The sequence below is a fragment of the Lycorma delicatula genome, chromosome 2 (genome assembly GCF_047948215.1).
Source record: "Lycorma delicatula isolate Av1 chromosome 2, ASM4794821v1, whole genome shotgun sequence".
Taxonomy (NCBI): domain Eukaryota; kingdom Metazoa; phylum Arthropoda; class Insecta; order Hemiptera; family Fulgoridae; genus Lycorma; species Lycorma delicatula.
In genome coordinates, this window is record NC_134456.1 from 23,924,208 (window position 1) to 23,945,525 (window position 21,318).

Genomic DNA, 21,318 nt, shown 5'->3' on the forward strand with positions numbered 1-21,318 from the left:
GATATTAAGTATATTAATAACTTATAGTAATAGCACGTGATTCGGTTACCTTTCCTATACCTCATCATTTTTTTTTTTTAATTACGGGATTGAATCATGAAAGTACTTAGTACTTTTTTTTAATAAATATTTAGTAATTCTTTCAATTAGATAACAAAATAGGTAAAACCATCTAAGGATCACTGCTTTCATTCAGTAACGCTCCCTACCCATTACTGTAGTTAACGACTGAAGTACTCACGTACGTAAGAAATTCACGCATCACTAATTTTTATTTTATACTCGTATGGACAACTTAACTGTACCAAGTTTCTCTTAAAGAATCTTCCGTCTACAAATAACTAAAGAAAAAAAACAAAAAAAAAAAACAAGTTTCCATCATAAATACAAGGTCGTAAATGATTGGACGCAGAAAAATATAGAATTAAACTTATAGAGATCGTAATATTCACCACTTAAATAACAAAATTGTTTTAATTTTAACAGCTTCTCCAGTTATTTCAACTGAATCAACAAACCCGTTTTAATCTAACTGAACTCAAAATTAAAATTACATTTTTACAATTACAATTTTACATTTTTACCCTGAAAATTAGTAACCTCCTGTATTTGTTCTTCAAAAAACAGTTTTTCACTTTAAAATACAAGGGAAAAAAACAAAATTTGTTTTTGACACGTATACGCAATACTAAAAACAAGATCGACGAAAGTAACTCAGGACTTAAGTTTATGTTTAGGGTCTAAAAAGGAGTAAATTCACTCAGTAAATCTCCCCTCTTCGCTACCATTCTTCATAGTAACTCATCGGTAACGAATACCTGCTACCACTCCAGACAGCGCATTCAAACACTCTTCTCATTTTAATATTTAATCTCCATGAACTTACAACACGGCTCTCTTTCCATTTTCCGTAGTACTACTGCAGTCCGACTACTATGGAATTATGCAAGCTGTAGTCTACCTCCTTTTGTGAAACAAGTGCAGCCTAAATAATTTTCCTGTCCAGTTTTTCAGCGTTGTTTTCTTCATTTCCTGTCACACTTCGATATGGAATTCTTAGTATCGAATTATTGTTTAGTCCAAATTATCCTAACGTAATTTATAGGTACTTTTTTAATTATTTTTTTAAACTTTACCACCACAGACATTACCGATTTCATTTCCAAATTATATTCACAAATTACACAACGATCTTTTTTAAAAGTCGACTTTCATCTTCGAAATCCAAGAAACGAAATCTTCGGTATACATTTTAAAGTTTCTATTCTACAAATACAATCATATCATAGGGAATTCCGCTGTAATCTACTAACAAATAAAAATAATGAAAAAATTAAATCCAACTTTATCACAACTAATACGAATAAATTATCCTAATACAGTTTTCGACATTAAATCATCAGGATATCCTCCTACTATTATATATATATATATATATATATAAGCAAAAAGAAAATAAGAATAGATACCAGTCAATGTTAATATGTAGATTCTATCGATTAAAAATTAAAACTACTATCAAAACTCTATGATATTAATTTTATCTTTTAAATGACATATACGTATTAACATCCACCGATATCTGTTTTATTGTATATACAGGAGAACATAGATAATCAGGACATTTTGAGGGTTAATAAAAAATGAATACAGCAATGTAACGCACGTTCATTTTTTTCAAACATTAGTGTAGGTACCAGCGTTACTTGAATGAACACGCCGGCGCGATGTAACAATAGAAGGGGAGTCGTCAGTTGAGCTACCGTGTAGGGGAAAGCAATATGCATACTACACTTTCATGAAAGCAAATTTGTTACTATTATTCATAGATGTATTGGTTTAGAGTACGGTCGTGATTTTCCTAATAAAGACTACATTTTACGTTGGTATAAGGATAAAGGAAATGTAGTACACAAAAAAAGTCTGACAGATCTCCCGTATCCAAGGAAGTTGCGGATCGAATAAGAGAAACTTTTCAGAAAAGACCGGGTAAATCGATTCGTCGTGAGAATTTAGAACTGGGAATAGAACCATGAAGGTTCTATAAAAGCGCCCAAAACTTCATGAATACAAAATTCAATCGGTACATGCAACTGAAAATGAAAACCACCCCGTTACAATTTTGCCGTGAACATTCTTGATAAAGTGAATGAAGATAATACGTTTTTAGAATCTTCTCTGACAAAGCTACCTTCCACGTTTCTGGTCACGTTAACTGTCATAATTGTCGGATTTGGTGTGGCGAGAACCTTATGCCGTTCGTCAAACACAACGTGGTAGTCCGAAAATTAACGTTTGGCGCGCACTAACTGCTTATGAAATGATCGGACCATTCTTCTTCGTCTAGCTAACGATAGTTGTCTAGATATGTTGCAGAAGTATGGAGTACATTTTTTTTTTTTAACCTCCGGGACCACCGTTAGATATTGCTTCAGAGGATGAAATGAATGATTTGTAGCAAGTAAAAATGCCATGCCTGACCGGGAATCGAACCCCCAAGACCTGCGGATGAAAGGCCGAGACACTACCATTTGCGCCACAGAGCCCGGCATGTAGTTCAAAATTGAACATCGATAACCCAACGGTTCCTTCCAACAAGATGGTGCACCACCAGACTGGGGTTTACACGTTAGGGATAACCTACACGAAGAATTTCCTCAACGCTGGTTTGGCCGTGTTGACTGAACCTTAAATTCTCTGACCACTTGATTTCTTTCTTTGGAGGTTGTAAAAAACAGGGTGCACGCAATGAAGGTTGTTAACACCAATGAAATAAAAAGAAGAATCGAAGTTGTAATTAATGAAATAACTCCAGATATTCTTCGTAATGTGCGGCATGAAATTGAATATCGTCTACAAATTTTACACGCCACAAAAAGGTGGTCATGTGGAAATAGTTTGAAGTTAATAACTGTAACAAAACTATTTGAAATGCCCTGTACAACAATAAACATGCATGTAAGTAAATCGCTTTGTTATTTTGTTATTAACACCTAAAAAGCGCTGAATAATTTATGAGTGCTCTGTATATTTATATAGGGATTATCATCCCTCTGTCGCATAATGTCTATAATCCCTGTCATTATCCTTAATGACATATACTTTGAAAGTACATCTAGCCAAATATATGGTATTCTTCTTTTTTATTTGTATCGATGATTCTTCTTTTTTTATCTTGTATTTGAAATCTGTCTGGTGGTCCTGTTATGTTTTGTTAGGTAATTTAAGAGGAACATGAAGATATTTCAAACGAAATACTGTCTACATACACAAACTGATTATATTTTTCAATTTATTTTCAATATCATTGCTTAACAGGGTTGTTATAACCTAATTATACACAAACGTAGTGCGAATCATTTTTGTACTCAAAATATTTCACCCGAAAATTAAAAAATGACACGGAAAACTTAAAAAAATAATAAACGTTTTTCCATACCATAGAGACCTAATTCATGTTCGCTAATTATCTGTATATGTTATTTTTCCTCTTTCAGTTTCAAATTTTCATCAAGTTGCAAGTTTCTCCCTTTTTCACACTACTTCGATTTTTTTTCATAAGACAAATACTTTTTACATTCGTATCCATATATTACATAAAAATTATTTTCAAATAAATTAATTTTTCCTACTGAATCCCTAATCGCAATGTTTAAGAGGAAAGGAAAAGGTATAACGAGTACAATATGATTTTATATAAATTAAGAAAAAAAAGAACCTAAGTTGCATATTATGTAAAATACGTGCTCTCTCTCGTTCTTTATCTATCTTTCTCGAAGTTTCTAGAAACCTCTACTCCACACAAACTGTTAGAAATAAAGTATAAACGTAACAATACATTAATGTTATTCCTAATTTTAAAGTAAAATCTAGTGTCAAAGTTTCATTTAATATAATAAGAAGTATAAAAAATATTGAGTATTTTGAGCACGAGATAGCGATATTGTGTAGTGGCAAAAGTGTAAGAAGGCCGGCATGTACGCAGTCATGACATCCCCAGCGATATAAACTACAATCACCGAACAGTATTAAACCGTTTAGAGAAAGCTGGCTGCAAAAAAAAGCTCGTCATTTGGATGTCATATGATCAGACTCAGAAACATTTACTCGATCGAATTTCTATCTGCGAATCTTCACTGAAACGTAAGGAAATCAAGCTATTTCTGAAGGGATTGATCACGAGTGATGAAAAGTGGATAACCTACGACAAAAATGTGCGAAAAATATCGTTGTCGAAGCGAGGAGAAGCTGCACAGTCTGTGGCAAACCCCACACTGACGTCCAGGAAGTGTTGTGCGTTAGGTCGGATCAGAAGGGCATCAGCCGCCACGGGCCACAGCCCGTGGCTGCAGCCGCCTGGCAGAACGATAAAATCGGACCTGTTGTACTATCTACGCCTTTTCTTTTCTATTTAGCCTCCGGATCCTCCATCCTTACTTCATCCTCTGAAATAAAGTATTACTTCAGAGGATGATATGTATGAATGTGAATGAAATGTAGTCTTGTACAGTCTCAGGTCGACTATTCCTGAGATGTGTGGTTAATTGAAACCCAACCAACAAAGAACACCGGTATCCACGATCTAGTATTCAAATCCGTATAAAAGTAACTGCCTTTACTAGGATTTGAACCTTAGAACTCTCTACTTCAAAAACCTGTACTGCGTAAGATTACCGCAATTGTATCTAGCAATTCAAAAGAAACGACCTGAACTGGTCAACAGAAATGATTTCGTATACCACGCTGACGCCAGACCACATTCATCTTTAAAGACCCGTCAAAAATTAAGGAAACTTGATTGGGAGGTTTTAATGCATTAACTGTACAGCCCGAAACTGGCACCGTCAGACTTATATTAATTCGGTTTCTGCAGAACTCCCTGAATGGTATTCGAATTCGATTTAAAGAATCTAATGTTTCTATGACAGACTTGTTGAGTTTCAAACAAAATTTGATAGCGTAACGTTGTTCAATATTTTCCTCCATCGTAAAGGTAACGAGGTTATCAAACACGACCATGCATGAACAGCAATAGTCAGTGACTAAATCAACCGATCCAGTTGGAACAAGTATGCACGCGCAGGTAAGGTCACTCACTATACGCGCTGTTATACATCAAGGAGTTTTAAATTATCTGTTCGTCCGTAGGAAAATCAGTACACTTACTTTTTGGACAAACGGCGCATAGTATAGAATATTCTTTTAAAAACTGCTTCATCGTGTTTTATTTTATAAAAGGTTTTTTAAACTCAGAAAAATGAGTTTTTGAAAACTTAGCACAAATTAAATTTATTAATAAAATAAACACAGTCGTGAAAGGAGTTTATTGTTATCGCTGGGGTTTATATTCACGGAATGGATTATATATAACTAACTTGAAATATTAAGAAAACCGTATTTCTGACAGGTATTTCTGCTACTCATAAAGTAAAACTTTTGGGCAATTAATAAGATGACGAAATTGCATGCGATCACCATATAAGTTTTCCTTGCAATAAGATTAAACCAAACTGTTTAACTGTGAAGAGTATTAGTCCATCGCTAGACTTGGCACATTTTTTTAGACATTTATTATCCCTATGTATGCTCTAAAATACTCGTTAATATTACATCTTGGGAAAACTTGAAAAAGTTAAGAATTCTGGATCCGGAAATTAGCTGTCAGATCTTTTTGCACCGGTAAATATGATTCACGTAGACCAATTTTTAATAAAAAAAAAAAAGTATTAAAATAATTTATAATTAACTTCGTAATACTTCGGCTAATAAGGGTCCTGGTTAACGTCTCACTTTCTGTTTTAAATGAAATTTATAAGTACAATCTGTTTTAAAGATCTAAATTGATTTAAAATTAAAATATTTTCTTTTATAGAAACACTATTACTTTACTGATGAATTTTAGAAATTATACTGAGAATTTTTTTCACATAGGCCTAATTCGTTTTTTTTATTTTTTTTTGGGGGGGTACACAAAGGTGGTTCGTTATTAGCGCCCAAAACCAATCATTTTACAATATATAAACTAAACAAAAAAATAAATAAAAAAGTAAAATTAATAAACAAATTGCACAATAACATAAGAAAAATTGGAAAAGTAAAAAAAAAAACAAAAAAAAAACATTATAATGGGTATTACGTAATCGAATATATTTTTCCGGCTTTAGAAAATAACAAGATAATCGATAACATCCTCAGATTGTTTCCTACAATATCTCGGATGGCAGCTCCTAATTTAAATTTCCGACGCATAACATACGCAGTCTACAAGGATGTAGTGTATCGTTAGTTGGCAGTCGCATCGAATACAAACGGGTGAATCAGACTGATTCATGAAGTGTCAATGAGTAAATTTGGTGTGCCCTATTCGTAAACGGCAAATAATAACCTCCTCTGGACGATTATTCCGGATTGAAGAGCAACATAGCAGCACAGTATCCTTGATGTATCGGAGTTTATTATCTACTGTAACAGTCCAATAATCTTGCCACCTTCCTCGAAGAGTTTGTTTAATAAAATCGGCAGTAGTAACACGACTGGTGAAAGACGGTTGGCTACATGCGTCTTTAGTAGCGGAATCCACCCGTTCATTACCCGAGATTCCCGCATAGCTAGGAATCCAGAAAAAACTCACTTGTGTGTTGCGACGGTTCAACTCGGCGATTGCATTATTCCATTAATTCGTTTAAGATGTACTTAAAACATGTATTCAAACACATACCAATTAACTCCTTTAAAATTATTTTATTTTGTCATTTTAACTTTCGTATCGACACACACTGAACCAAACCGTATAATAAAACGTTTAAAAAAAAATTATTTTCGTGTATATGTATATGTTGTCGTTAATTCTGGACGATTTATGATTTTGTCTGGGATATGATTAAGTAATGTGTATTTTTTTTTACGTATTCGTTGTATATCGATGTTTAAAATTGTATCCAGTTTGGCCAATTTAGAACACTATGCAATCGAAACAGTTAATTTTATATATCTCATGGGCATTGTGTTTGTTTTGACTGTGATCTGCGTTTAATAATTAGTTTGTTTATTGTTTAGAGTTAAATCACTATTATTTTATGCGAAAATAATTTTTATTTTTTTTTTTTTTTTTTACGGCCCGGAAGGACCAATTAGTCATTTATGTTTAGACTTTCTTATCTTCCAATACTCTTTCATTTTCCTGGAAAAATCCTTTTTCCGTTCCTCTTTCCAAACCGTCCCTTTCCAAATTTAACTCCGGGCAAGTTGTTATAATTTCCAGATCCTGTTCTGAGATCTTGCAGTGCAATGCCTGCTTCTTTGATGTCTTGAAGTACCTCAGTGAGCCACACTGGTTGTGTTTTTAGCTTTAGCAATCTTTCCAAGAGTTATTTACTTTTCCTTAATTCCTCCAAACGCAAGAGGTGGCCAAAGAATTTTATTCTCTTCTTTCTTATTTCTTCTGTAATTATTTTTATATATTAATATGGATTAAAACTATTTTTTTACGTCGCAATCCTGTTCTGGTCAAAGTTTAACTACGGTTTTCCTTGATCCTTCCATGTAAATTCAGGACTAGTTGCTTTTCGTTATGTACGTGATTTTTATAACTAATAATTATGTTACAATTTGAAGAAAAAAATTCATTTGTTAATAGAAAAATGAACTGTATTATACTACATAAAACATTTTCGGTAATTTTTATTTTTTAAACAAAGAGAATAAACCTAAATAGGTTCACGACATATCAGAAATTTTCTAAGTTCTAGACATCAAAATATCTATAATAGCTTTTCTGTACCGATGAAATACTTGTTCTGTTTCATCATATGAATATTACATGCTACAACTATAAAATCTGTATTCAATCTGACATGAAATATTAGTCACTCCTGAAATCGGCATAACCATTTTCAAGAAAAAAAAATTTCCTATACCAGACTTACTAAGGAAAACGAACAGTGAAATGAGTACTTCCCATCGTTAAACTCAGCAGTTCAAATGTACCATCGCATACCGGCATGACAAGCACACCAACGTGTATGACGAAGCGATTATATACGTCAAAAGTGCACATTCACTCTGTTCACCAAAGGGACTGGATATATAACGAACATTATTACTCAAACAGAAAGCAAGCTCTGACTATTTCCATTTATAGCAAAGGTGATCTGCATGCATTACAGCCATAAGAAATAATATAACAGAGAGTATAAATCTACAAACCCTTTCTTTGAGAAACAACATAACCCTCTACTGAGCAGAGGTTTCCATCGGCTTTATTATTATCAATTTATATTCTGAAAAAGGAATTCAAATTATTTGGTCGTAATGAAAAAATGAAGAAATATTAATCGCAGAAAATGTTAATTAAATGCAAGAAATCGAAAATTGTGTACAACAACAAAATTATCACAATATCATTTCTTTTTTTTTTAATAGCACAAAAAAGTATAAGTATCTACACAAACGTACAAATGTAGATTATAACTCTTGTTATAAATCGCAAGTATTAACTAAGATCTCATCAAGCAAAATAGAAATTCATTATTTTAACCGATTTTAAGTTGTAAAATAAATTTAAAAACATAAATAAATCTCAAACCAAAAGCTATTAAACTGCAATAAGAGTTTACAAGTTGAAATTTTACAAGAATATGAAAGAACACAAGGACATCCACGCGTGAATTTCGTAATTCCTGTGCGAATGCTGCATTTACTAACTAAAACATACATTCATTCAGTCTTCCCTAATATTCTTACACTATGAGCAGATAAGCATGCAAACAGTAAGCGTTAAGGCATGTTAAACTAAAAGGTACATACTACTAACATTTTATTTCAAATATATGTGATTACAGTTAATAAATACAAATATTCACTAATAATATTAGTAATTTTACAATAAATCAAATTTCAGATTCTAATTTGGTGACTATTATTTTGTACATTGCGGTCAACTAGTTACATAAAGACGGCACATTAGTTCACATTTCCAATTTTAACACTTAAATAAAAACCTTATTAAAAAATTCAACCTTTATTTCTTCATAAATTTAACAAAAGTTTATTAGTTTTAATAAAATAATACCCTCCTTATCAAGCACTACTAAAAGGAATTAATAAGATAGAAACAACGAGGAAGTAGGATAAAAGAAAATTGAAAAGCTTTTGAGATGAGAGTAAAGAGAAAGATAGAAGAAGAAGGGTGATGAGAGGATAGAATAACAAATGAAGTATTGTTTAAAAAGGATTTGTGAACCGAGAAGGATAGTAAAAACAATACAGAACAAAACAAGAAGCTAGATATAGTGCTCCTTGAAAGGAAATACTTGTTGAAGCACTGAAGTAAGTAATTAAATGGAAGGAGATTGAATCAACTGAGAGAAAGAAATCAAATACTGAATAACATCAAGATTGATGGAAAATACATCAATAAGAAAAGAAATAGAAGACCGAACAGCAAGAAATAATGTGAAAATACCTACCTAAATGATAAAACAACTCAAAAGTATGACTATTAAACTCAATTCCTTTTGATTCATTATAATCCTGCAAAAATGACTGACCGTAGAGAATATACTGTTTTTTTACAAAAAAGAAAGGGAGGAAGAACACACTAACATTGTTTTACATTATCTGTCCGACTGTAATTTGTAAAAAATAGCTATGCTTGTTTGGCAAAATAAACTATAAAACAAAGAACAGCGTGCTCGTAAAATATTTAAGGACAAACGGTACATTTCTTTTTCTCCAAGAGTAAATTTATTTACTATAAACAGAATGATGAAAAATTCCCTAGAATAAACAGACTGAAGATATCAGTTATAAGACTGAATATCACCTATGTTTCTGTGGAACCGACAAAGCAACAGCACATTCAGCTCAGTGAAAATGGCAATGGAGAACAACATCACTCCTCAATTTCCTTAGCTAGCTGGCACGGGATCAAATTATTTCTATGTGTGGTTATCCCATTCATTCCGAGACATAAGTCCCTCCCATTTTTTGGAATGACTTGTCACAGGTTGCCATCAATCACTGGGTTTATGGCACGGAACACAAATCCTTCTATTAAGTAACTTAAATAACTTGTAAGTACAGGAATAAAAATCCACACTTTCATAATACAATTGTTTTAAAACATAACCAAGAATGTAAACCAGGTTTTTTAACATTTGCTTCATAAAAAACTCAATTTTTCTCTAATTACTTATCTATAAACAACATGTTTGTCACTAAACCTCCTTGAATTACCTTCCAAATTAATTTTACAATATATATATATATATATATATATATATATTTTTAGTAATATAAATTTTTTTTAAGTCTTTACAGGTTAAAAGTACATCATTTTTCTTCAGAAAATGTTTAATTTAAATTAGATTTAAACGGATGCTTTCAAATTAATACATAGAATCCAACTTAAAAGTACATCATTTAATTTTGTCTATAAATAATATTTTATTGACAAAGATTTACATAATAATTACAGAAGGTGTTCAAAATGATGTCCATCCTCTCCTATGTACTTGTCAACATGTTTGACCATGTTTCTAGTAATTTTTGTTAGCTGTACCATGTCTATTTCCTGGATGCCACTGGTAATGTTTGACTTTTATTTCTGCAGGGTGTGTGGATTGTACCTATTAACAAGTTTTTTTACATAACGCTGTACAAAGAAGTCCTAGAAGACTAATCAGATCAGGGCATCTTGGTGGCCACAATCCTTCAAAAATGATTCTTCCACCAAAAAAATCTTGTAGCATCTCTATAGTAGAGCAAGCTGTATGGTAAATGGTGCAGTCCTGTTGCAACCAAGTCACACTCATCTTCTTGCAGTAATGCTATGGATAATGTCTTGGATAATGCTTGGATAATGTCTTGGTGGATGGCAGAATCCAGTTTAAAAAAAAAAGAATCCTATTATTTGTTTCCTTGAACCTGAACACCATTTTCTTGGTAGACGGCAGCATCCATAGTTTTTTCAAAACTTTTTCAAAAAACAAGGATCCTATTATTCGTCGCCTTGAAACATCACACCAAACGCCTATTTTTTGTGGTTGTAGGGGAGATTAAAAAAAAATACCCGGGTTTTCAGTACCCCACATCAAGTAGTTCTGACTATTAACATACTGAACAACGTGAAAACTTGCTTCATTTGTGGAAAACGCTTGATCTAAAATACCAGTGTTGCCTCTAATGAAGTTCTTGAACCATTGACAGAAATGAACCCTTTTACTATAATAATAATTAGTTAGTTCATGGAAAACCTCCATTCGATTCAGATAACATTTCAGCATTCTCCTCACTGCAGTGCGAGCTGAACCTATTAAAATGTTCTTTTTCTGACTTAGTCTCCGTAAAGATTTATGAAGAGATCTTGTAACTGTTGTTTTAATGTCATGTACGACCTGCGTAGTTAAAACTGACCTTTGTCAGGCATGTTTCTGGTCTAATACTAAACCTGTTTATGAAATCTTTTAACTAACTTCCGAATAACACTTTTCACTGGTGTTTCCTTTTCAAATTTCTCCCTGAACATTTGCCGACACACAAAATGAGATTTTGTCTCCAAATACACGTTCTTCAGTAAGTTAACCACATTTTAACAAAAACATGATTTATTTAAAATTGTGACATTTTAAATAAATGAACTTATTTATGTGTACTGTTTAATGTAAACAATGAAATATTCAGGAACTGTTTAGAAAATTAAAAATTTATAATAAAATAAAACTAGATTAGCATTTCAATTGCCAAACAATCATCTTCGGTAACAATAAAGGAATTAGTAAATATTAAATATGAATACAACACATAAATCAACACATGAGACAAAAAACAAAAAACAAATGTACAGGAATAAATAATAATACATAAATTAAATAAAAATTTTAAACTAAAAGAATATATAAATACAATCTTACTGTGAATAGTTCAAATTACTTTAACAGATGAGATAACCTAAAATGTAGATAATATTTTCCTTTAATGATTAAAAGAAAAGATAGACTATTTCATGCTTTTCTTTTAATATATGAATATTTTCAACATCCAAAAATATTTTTAAATAAAATAAATTTCTATCATTATATATCTAAAAAATATTGTCCTTCAATAGAAAAAAAGGAAGAATAGAGGGAACTTATAAGCATACTAATGTAGAAGTTGCAGTTTGGTAACAAATTCAACTCTGAAATTATACTGTCAATCAATTATCAAACAGCATTCACCACACTGGACTTTTAGGTTAATATAATTTGTCTGATAAAAACTGATACTGAATTATAAAGAAATAACATTAAATTCAGTTATTTCTTATCCAAAACAGAATCATACAAAATGTTTTTTTTTTGTCTTGTCATTTGACTGGTTTGATGCAGCTCTCCAAGATTCCCTATCTAGTGCTCGTCGTATCATTTCAGTATACCTCCTACATCCTACATCCCTAACAATTTCTTTTAATATTCCAAATGTTGCCTGCCTGCACAATCATTTCCTTCTACCTCTCCCTCCAATAATAAAGCGACTATTCCAGGATGCCTTAATATGTAGCCTATAAGTCTGTCTCTTCTTTAAACTATATTTTTCCAAATGTTTCTTTCTTCATTTATTTGCTGTAACACCTCTTCATTTGTAACTTTATCCACCCAAATTAATGTATAATAAATGATATATAAACCTGACATATTCAAATTAAAGACAAAATAACCTGAACATTAAAAGTGTGTGCATGCACATGCACACCCACACACAAAGTTAATAATTAATATTAATGTATTTCTTCTGTAATTTTTACTCATATGTTATATCAAACTATGATTGGGAATTGAAGAGACAATGGTCCTAAACACCACATTCACAGGAGTCTAAGATGAAAGTATCTTTTTTTTAAATTATACCTAACTACACTCTCATTCTCTCTCTTTCTGTTTAGCCTGTTGAACAGGCTATTACTTCATAAGGATACTTATGAATAATACCTTATGGCATAAGGTATTACTTCAAAGGATAAATGAGGATGATATGTATGAATGTAAATAAAGTGTAGTCTTGTGCAGTCTCAGGTCTACCATTCCTGAGATGTGTAATTAATTGAAACCCAACCACCAAAGAACACCTGTATCCACAATCTAGTACATCTATCACTGGATAATGTTAAAACTACTTCAAACAAAGTGGTAGTTGTATTTGCTGTAATATTTTCCATAAAATTTTCTCATATGCATATTTAAACATATGTAATACAAACGATGGGTAATTGTTCAAGAGATAAAGAAAAATTTCTAGAAATATTTTTTAAAACAAAAATAAGTCTATAATTTCAATGGGGGTTCATTTTAGACTGTAGCATAAATATTCTTTAAGTAGTAAAACTTCAGCTGATGAAAACCAACTTTTATTAATTACACACGCATTAACTAATACGACTACTTCAGACATTCCTAAGAAAAATTAGAAATAAATACAAAAATTAACATTTAAAAAGTAGCATCAACTCACCTGCATTTGCTGTGTCTGCTGCTGTTGCTGTTGAGCAATATTGCCAGTATTAATGATTAACGCCTGAGGAGTAACTTGCCCACCAGATGCAGCAGAATTTCCTTGTAAGGCACCACCTTGTTGTGTTCCATCATGATTACTGACCATTACCTGCTGACCTGTTGTATTTGGCTGTTGCTGATTTTGTTGAGTCGATTGCTGTTGAGGTTGCTGCTGTTGTTGTTGTGGTTGTTGTTGCTGCTGCTGTGGTTGCTGTTGTTGCTGAGGCTGTGACTGTTGTTGTGGATCCTGCTGTTGTAGTTGAACGCCATTTTGTTGTGGTGTTGTTTGCTGCTTATTTCCTTCACTCATCCTAACCTGAACTTACACTCGATCTTACAGCAGATCTTATATGCTTGTTCATATATATATATTTATTCAATTCAAACTGTCCCCCAAAAAAATGATATATACACACACATTCCTTTATCATCAAAAATAATGTATTAAAACTGATACAAAATTAAAAAAACTCCATTTAACAAAATTTGTTAAATTACACAAAAAATGTCAATTTTCACAAAATTTACCTTTTTTAAACGATTAACTTAAAATTAAAAATTCAACTGTTAATTTAACGCATTAATAAAAATTATAGATAACAAATTTTATCTATATTCTTAATTTTCATAATATAATTATCCTAATTTTGCTTTGAATCATTTTAAATAACTTCATGTATTAACTCTAACCGCACTGTTAATATTGGTATTTATAAAATAATAAGGCATTTTACTGTTAACTACCTAGATGAAGATGTACTAATGGTTTACACACATCTGAAACAAAGAAAAACAAAATAATTATTAAATTAATATTTTGTTAATTATAATAAATATTTACAAAACTATTTTCTTGTAATCCTTTAAATCATAAAAGCAAAATAGTAAATGAATTTGATGATAATCTCTTTGGTGTGATACTAGAAATCCTGATTTAAAATTCAAGTATAAGTCAAGTTATTTATAATAAAATTTATAAGATTTGAATCTTTGAATTTGGATGTTCATGTAACCAGTATAATTTGGTTATTCATATTTAATTAACAGAAAAAAATATATAAAGTATTCTTATTTTTTATGTCTATTTTAATATGTTTACTTAACTTAAAATGAAATGGTCTATTAAAATTTTTATACAGAATATCCTTTTTGACTCCCAACCTGTAAAATTGTGAAAATAGATGATGTAACCAACATAATTATATTGTAATCCAGTAATAAATATAAGGGCAAACAAGTGCAACAATGAATTTAAAAAAGCTTTAGCTAGTTTATCATATTTTTTTCTAAAAAAAAAAACCGAACAATCATAATTCATGCAAATATTAAATTCAGCATTACGTATATTTTTATTTCAAAATGCTGATCAACTATCCTTCAAATTTGGTATCAAATATGAATAGGAAAAAGTATGTATGTGCAATTTAAGCAATAACTTGAATAAAAGTCAAGGAAGAGTCAACAAAAAATTTAAATGAAGATGTCTACAGTAGAATAGAATTTTATGAAAGTGCAGACAACAATCAATGAAACTAACTGACATTCAAATTTGAATAAGAAAAGACTGTAATTGGATTCAATCCAATTATTATGTAAAAATCTACATGGTTTTGTTCATTATCCCCTATAACCTATAAATCAGGGCAATATTAATTAAAGATATTTAACTTACAAATGTAGACAGACAATAAGTATTGTCTTAACTATTGAATATATTTACAATGTTTTTGATTTTGTGATTAGATAATTTAAAATGAAATCATTAAATAAATTAACAATCACTATTTACTAAGATTAGTTTATACTATCAGTTAATTGGGTAAAGGGATAGGAGGCCCAGCTTATCCCATAGAACCAGCAACTATTAGAATTGTAATGCAGCTATTGGAGAGGAAAATCCTTCAGTTTGTCCTCAGGTAGTCCCCTCTACCAGATACCAAGGATCTGTACTAGCTCCTCAGATCCTAGGAACTGCAGCATGAAGAACCTAGTAGGTCAGACCTGAACCCACAGAACCCATAATGAAGAAGATATTAAGAATAAGGGAAATGAATGGATGGTAAAAAAAATCAATCTACACATCTAGGTAAATCGGATTAGTTTACAGTCCACCCAGGATCCAAGGTTTAGGTTTATAGTAAACATCTGACTACTCTAGTCAAACTCCAACATAAACAGCTATTTCTAGAACAAACTTTATCCGAGCAATCTGAAATTCAGCAGTAATAATACACATATACTTTACTCCATGTAATAAATCTGAGACTTTTATAATATAAAAATATCATTAGATTTTTCCACTGGCACAGCCTACACAGAATACGTCATTCTATATCAAGTTATTGATCTCTAATTAGTTACCACAAAACAGACTTGATACAAATCACCCACTCAATTCATTTAGTGTATAAACAAACACCTTTATTCTTTTTATCATTCTACAGCAAAATAACAAAAGGAACAAAGCTATTTTATTATACTGAGCTACTGGACATCAGTTCATGAAATAAATAAAAACTTTTATACATTTCTCCAAAATAAAAATGACTGTATATAATAGATACGTAATCTAAACAATCATCTCATTAGTATCAACATTTTAACTAGTGCTAAATAAAATTGTATTTTAATTAATTACTGATTTTACACAGTAACAATCAAATATCCAAAGTTTCTACTTTACCACAGACAACATCTTACATAGTCTCAGTAGCCTCCCAATTATTTAAATTTTACAATTATGACTTCATAAATGTTCTGCTTATATTTTAACAAAGGAGATGTAATAGATGTTTTGATAGGTGAAAAAAATGCTAGACTATGGCTAGCACGATTAAGACTCAAAACTATCTGATTACAAAGCCGGTAACTTATCAACAGGATTGCAAATAGATTAGTAACATGAGGAAAAGGATGAAGATCTTTAAAAATTTTCATTAAATCCAGAGGAATCATCAGATAAACAAAATTTTAAGCTTAATATATTATTTTTTCAACAGCTTATACTGTAAGCTGCCTATAAGAAAACCCTTATAAGAACACCTTATAAGAAAAGCTACCTATTTGTAAACAGTTCATACAGTTTTTTTTCCTTTTTAATACAAGATAAGTTTATTTCATCATAAAAATAATCTAGTTCATGATAAAATAGCATATCTAATAAAATGGAAGTGTTATTCTGAAATAATACATAATTTTTAATGTGGGGGAATGTAACACAAAAAACAAATGTCACTCTCCAATATATAAAACCTTCTGTAACAAACAAATTTTTAGACCAGATATTTAATTTTGTGACATGAAAGTTCAAATAAATTTAATTTTCATTAATTATTATTAAATAATAATTTATTTTCTAATATTCCTATAGTGCCTTTTTAAATTACAAAATTTATCAAAATTATTAACTCGAACTACTTCAATCTATTACAAGTGCTGTCACAATAAATTTGTGATTTAATGAATGTAATTTAAAAACTAATTATTTATAATAATTGTTGAATGATTATTTATTTATCACAGGTAATTGGGATAAGATACTGAACAATGTCACAAGACTGCTCACGAAATTCAATGATTTGTTTAGCTGTGGTGTAAGGAAATAATGAACATCTGTTATTCTTATACTTAAGATACTTGGTGGAAGCTAAGTTATTTCAAAATATTATTTCAAATAAGGAAGAAATTATATTTTCAAAGTTTTAAATGACAAACAAGTACAAGAACTTGCAGAATCTTATCTGTAATGTTTGCTTAAAAAAAAATTAAATAAAGTTATTGAATCTAATAATTACTGCAAAGTTAAGAATAATTTACACAATCTATTCTACAATTTAGGTGTACTAGATGGTCATCTACATATGTCTGATAAGTGTACCTTGAACCGCCTCATACTAAAATAAATATTGGGAAAACTGTAAAACCATTAGCTAATTTTCGAAAGAAAAAAATAATTTAGCCTAGTAAGGTTGAATTAAACCCTAACCTAACCACTCCTAACTCCCTAACTCCCTAACTCTAAACCTAGCAATATTTCTAATTATTAAAATGTGTTCTTTTTAAATAAATTCTAAAATATGAAGTTTTTAATTTCAAGAAAAACATGATTTTTTCTTTGTTAATTTTATCAATTTGTTTTCACCAACTATATATATATATATTTTTTTGACAATGAATAACAAATAAAAAAACGTAAGCTATTATTATTTCTCTTGTTCTTAAAACAAAAAAGTTTTGAACATGGAAACATGCAACTTGCAGCTGCAGCCTTTGGCAGATGTTTAGAAGTTTACAGTTTTGCCAAAGGAAATTTTCAATTGAGCAGGCCCTGATGATCTCTGAGAAAAAATTTCAGATTACAATTTATAATAGATAATGGTATTACCCATTTACTTTTGCAGTAAATTTTTTCATGTATAAAACTTAATATATATATAATTTATCCTGAAATTTTGTTTGACAAAATCAACTATGATACAACAAAGCCTAAATGGCATAACAAGGAAAAACGGTTGACACAAGTCAACTCATCTGACACACAATCATTTTAAAAGTAATTAACATTGCAATGATGATTTTCCTGAATTATCCATTAAAGTTACAAAACAATTTTTAATATTTTATACGGTATTTGAAGTTCACTTCGTCTCATAATACCAGACAAAAATTTAAGAACAAAAGGAATAATCTTAATTTACCAAGAAATAATGCATTGTTTTTAGACAGAAAGGGATACTTAAAGTTGTTGCATGCTTTACTAAGTCACACCAGCTTTCTTCTGACTTTCTTTTTTTCTGATGAATGTAAACAGCTAAAATACAAGAAGCTTTAAAAAAGAGTTGCTTTCTCTGAAAGTAATTAAATTCATTAAACAGTCAGTCAGTCAGTCACTATGGTGAACAAAGTAAAGGTCACCTTCACTCTGTTCACTTTTAAGACTAAGTGTCACATGCATTTCGGTGAACTCGGCATGCTAATAAGCAACACAATTCAGTTCAGGAAAAATTTCATCACTACTGACTTTACATAATGAACCTTGTGTGGGATTCTCACAGTTTTTGAGAATGACCATGTCATTTTTGAGATTAACTTATGCCAAATCATTTAACCATATGGATGTGGCACTTAGCTAATCTACAGATAGCCATACAGATTATCTCTTGACCCCTTATTATCTTATACAACCTTTTGTATGATTGTTTTTATTTATTTATATATAAAAATTTTTCATATGATATTTTGTCAATTTCCAGATATCTAGCGTACAAAATTTCATGAGTACAAGTATAATTATTGTAAGTGCATTTTATATAGAGTACTACGAATTAGAAATATGAGTATGGAATTGGGATGCTACTGCTTTGTTATATTTGCAGACTTCTCAACGATTAACTATTAATGGAAGAAACAGATTTTTTTTGTGCCTACAATGAAAATCAGATCTCATTCATTATTACAGCAACCAAGTAGTAGGGAGTTTAAGGAAGAAATTCTCCACTTAATCACATCGTTCATTGTTTTATCCAAATATCTTATAGATTAGTTTTGTTATTTGGTCCAATAAGTTAAGTTAGGAATTTTTTTTCTCTGAAATCTTAATTTGATATAATGAGAGACTAAAATAAACCTCTAATTTCTGTTTATTAATAAAATTAAATTATATAATTTTAATTTTTCTAAATATAATTGTATGTTACAAACATAGGGAATGTAATAATTTTTTCCCTTATACAATTTCACATTAAGATTGTTTTTTTTTTTTTTTTTTTTAATAAATATTTCCAAAAATTGTAATTTCTCTTACAACATATTTGATTGCCATAAACTGTGGAGCTTAGTTCTGTTTAGTGCATTTGAGTATATAAAAACAGAACAAACTATATCAATAGTCAAGCATTACAAAAAAAAGAGTGAAATTCTACTTTTTTTTCTATTATGAATAATTCCTCATATAAGCTTGAAGCTTATAACAATATTAGAATTAATAATAATTAAATATAAGCTAAATAATATAATTAGAATTTTATAGCATGCAAAAAAATCATGCCGACTGGGAATTGTTTCCAGAACTTTCTAGGTACTCTTTCTAGAACTTTCAAGTGGAAAAACTAATACTCTCTCAATGATTAGTCAGTCTCGCCTGAAATACCATAACCATTTAAATTAAGCATGAACTGTCAAGGACTTAGTTTTTAAATCTATTTTTCATCAGAATAAATTGACAATTTTACAGAATAAAATAAACAATGTTACATTTGCCAAGGTGATAGGTATTGTTCCAAAGTTATCTATGAATAAATATTTAAAACAGAGGTATAAGATTCACACACAAGATTTTTATAAATATGATTTGTAAGATTCTTCAGTCCTATTTTTTCTATAATGCTCAAAAACAAATTATTCTTAATGTTGACCAAAGTTATTAAGAACAAATAAAACCACAATAATACAATCAAATTTGTTAATTCATTTAAAACAATTAAGAGGTATCCATAATGATTTAATATTTCAGATAAAACTAAAATAGTACTTTAATTTATAATGACACTTAAAAACCTTTACATTGAATAATACTGATTAATTAATGACAATATATATAGCAGTGATTCAGAAAGTAAAAAATAACAGTTGTATTAACTTCTCAAATATAAAGTTCTCAAGCAAATGTTTTTACAAAAACCTATTTACTACCATATTTTACAATATTTTTATTACACTAATTAACTTCAAAGACTTGTAAATTCACAAACAATAAATCCGTTAATCTAACCATGACAAAGTTAAATGAAACTTTTAATAATAATTATTATATTGCATATTTAAACATTTATGAACAACGTATAAGGAAACAGGAAAATAGGTAATATATTGATGCTTTTTTCTGAATAATTATGTTGTAAAATTTTTTTTTTTTTTTAAACTGCGAAATATGGATATTCTAAAAGAAACACAACTTTGTTACCAGCCAATTACCATCCTCCACAAAATTTTTACATATAACATAATTTTACACTACTGCATAATTATATAGAAAATTTCTTTCAATTCTATTTACAGGATGGCGCTGTTACTAACCTAACAGTCAAATTTCTGATTACATAAAGCCAAGGAATTCGAAAGAAAAAAAATAGTTTTCATGATGTTAAATAATAAAATAAGCCGCTCGAAAACAGCGTAAATTAATCTAGGACTACGAGATAACTTTTTATGCAATAAAAGCATAAAAATGAATAAATTAACAAAACAAAAAAAAATAATGTGGAAGACAGCTCAACATTCTAACATTCCAAACAGAAGAGGCTCCAGAGCCCCACAGGTTTCTTTATTTCTCCGACTGCGGGCAGGCATACCATCGCACAGCGGGTAGGGTCTCATATATACAAGCGCACGCACGCACATCCTACAATGTGAACCGCGTTACAGCGCACGTACGCACGCACACTGACACACCTTATTATTATTCCAGCCTTCCACTGCCATAATAATACGGGCCTCATCGTTCATCCCTACACCTGGGGCGGACGGCCTCATACGTTTCCATCTTTCTCTATCCGCTTTCTCTCTCACTCTCTCTCTCTCACTACTGCTATCAATGCCTCTCCCTCCTTTGAAAGTTCTCCTCTATTCTCATATGCTCTCCCCTTCCATCGCCGACTTATTCGACCAACCATCAGTAACCTACCTTAAAAAAATACCCTTTCTCTGATTGGCAACTCCTGATACTAATCTATGTAATTAGAACGTTATTATACTACAATCACTTCAGTGACTAAACTTAAACGGCAATATG

The 21,318-nt window shown here is 30.4% G+C and overlaps 2 protein-coding genes across 7 annotated transcripts in view; both read right to left on the reverse strand.

Moving 5' to 3' along the window:
- Positions 1-14,052, reverse strand: part of LOC142320561 (uncharacterized) — a 105,141-nt gene extending 91,089 nt beyond the window's left edge. For 3 of the 4 annotated variants that reach the window (XM_075358481.1, XM_075358482.1, XM_075358480.1), the window contains exon 1: positions 13,489-14,051. In XM_075358481.1, coding sequence (XP_075214596.1) covers positions 13,489-13,839 — 351 coding nt within the window. In that variant the 5' untranslated portion in view covers positions 13,840-14,051. Of the gene's footprint in view, positions 1-13,488 lie in introns of all 4 variants that reach the window. The other variant, XM_075358483.1, reaches the window with a different exon arrangement.
- Positions 14,053-14,113: 61 nt separating this feature from the next.
- The window catches only part of LOC142320562 (uncharacterized), a 249,684-nt gene continuing 242,479 nt past the window's right edge, over positions 14,114-21,318 (reverse strand). For 2 of the 3 annotated variants that reach the window (XR_012755431.1, XR_012755432.1), the window contains exon 9: positions 14,114-14,306. The gene's annotated coding sequence lies outside the window, so the exon portion shown is untranslated. The remainder of the gene's footprint in view (positions 14,307-21,318) is intronic. The other variant, XR_012755433.1, reaches the window with a different exon arrangement.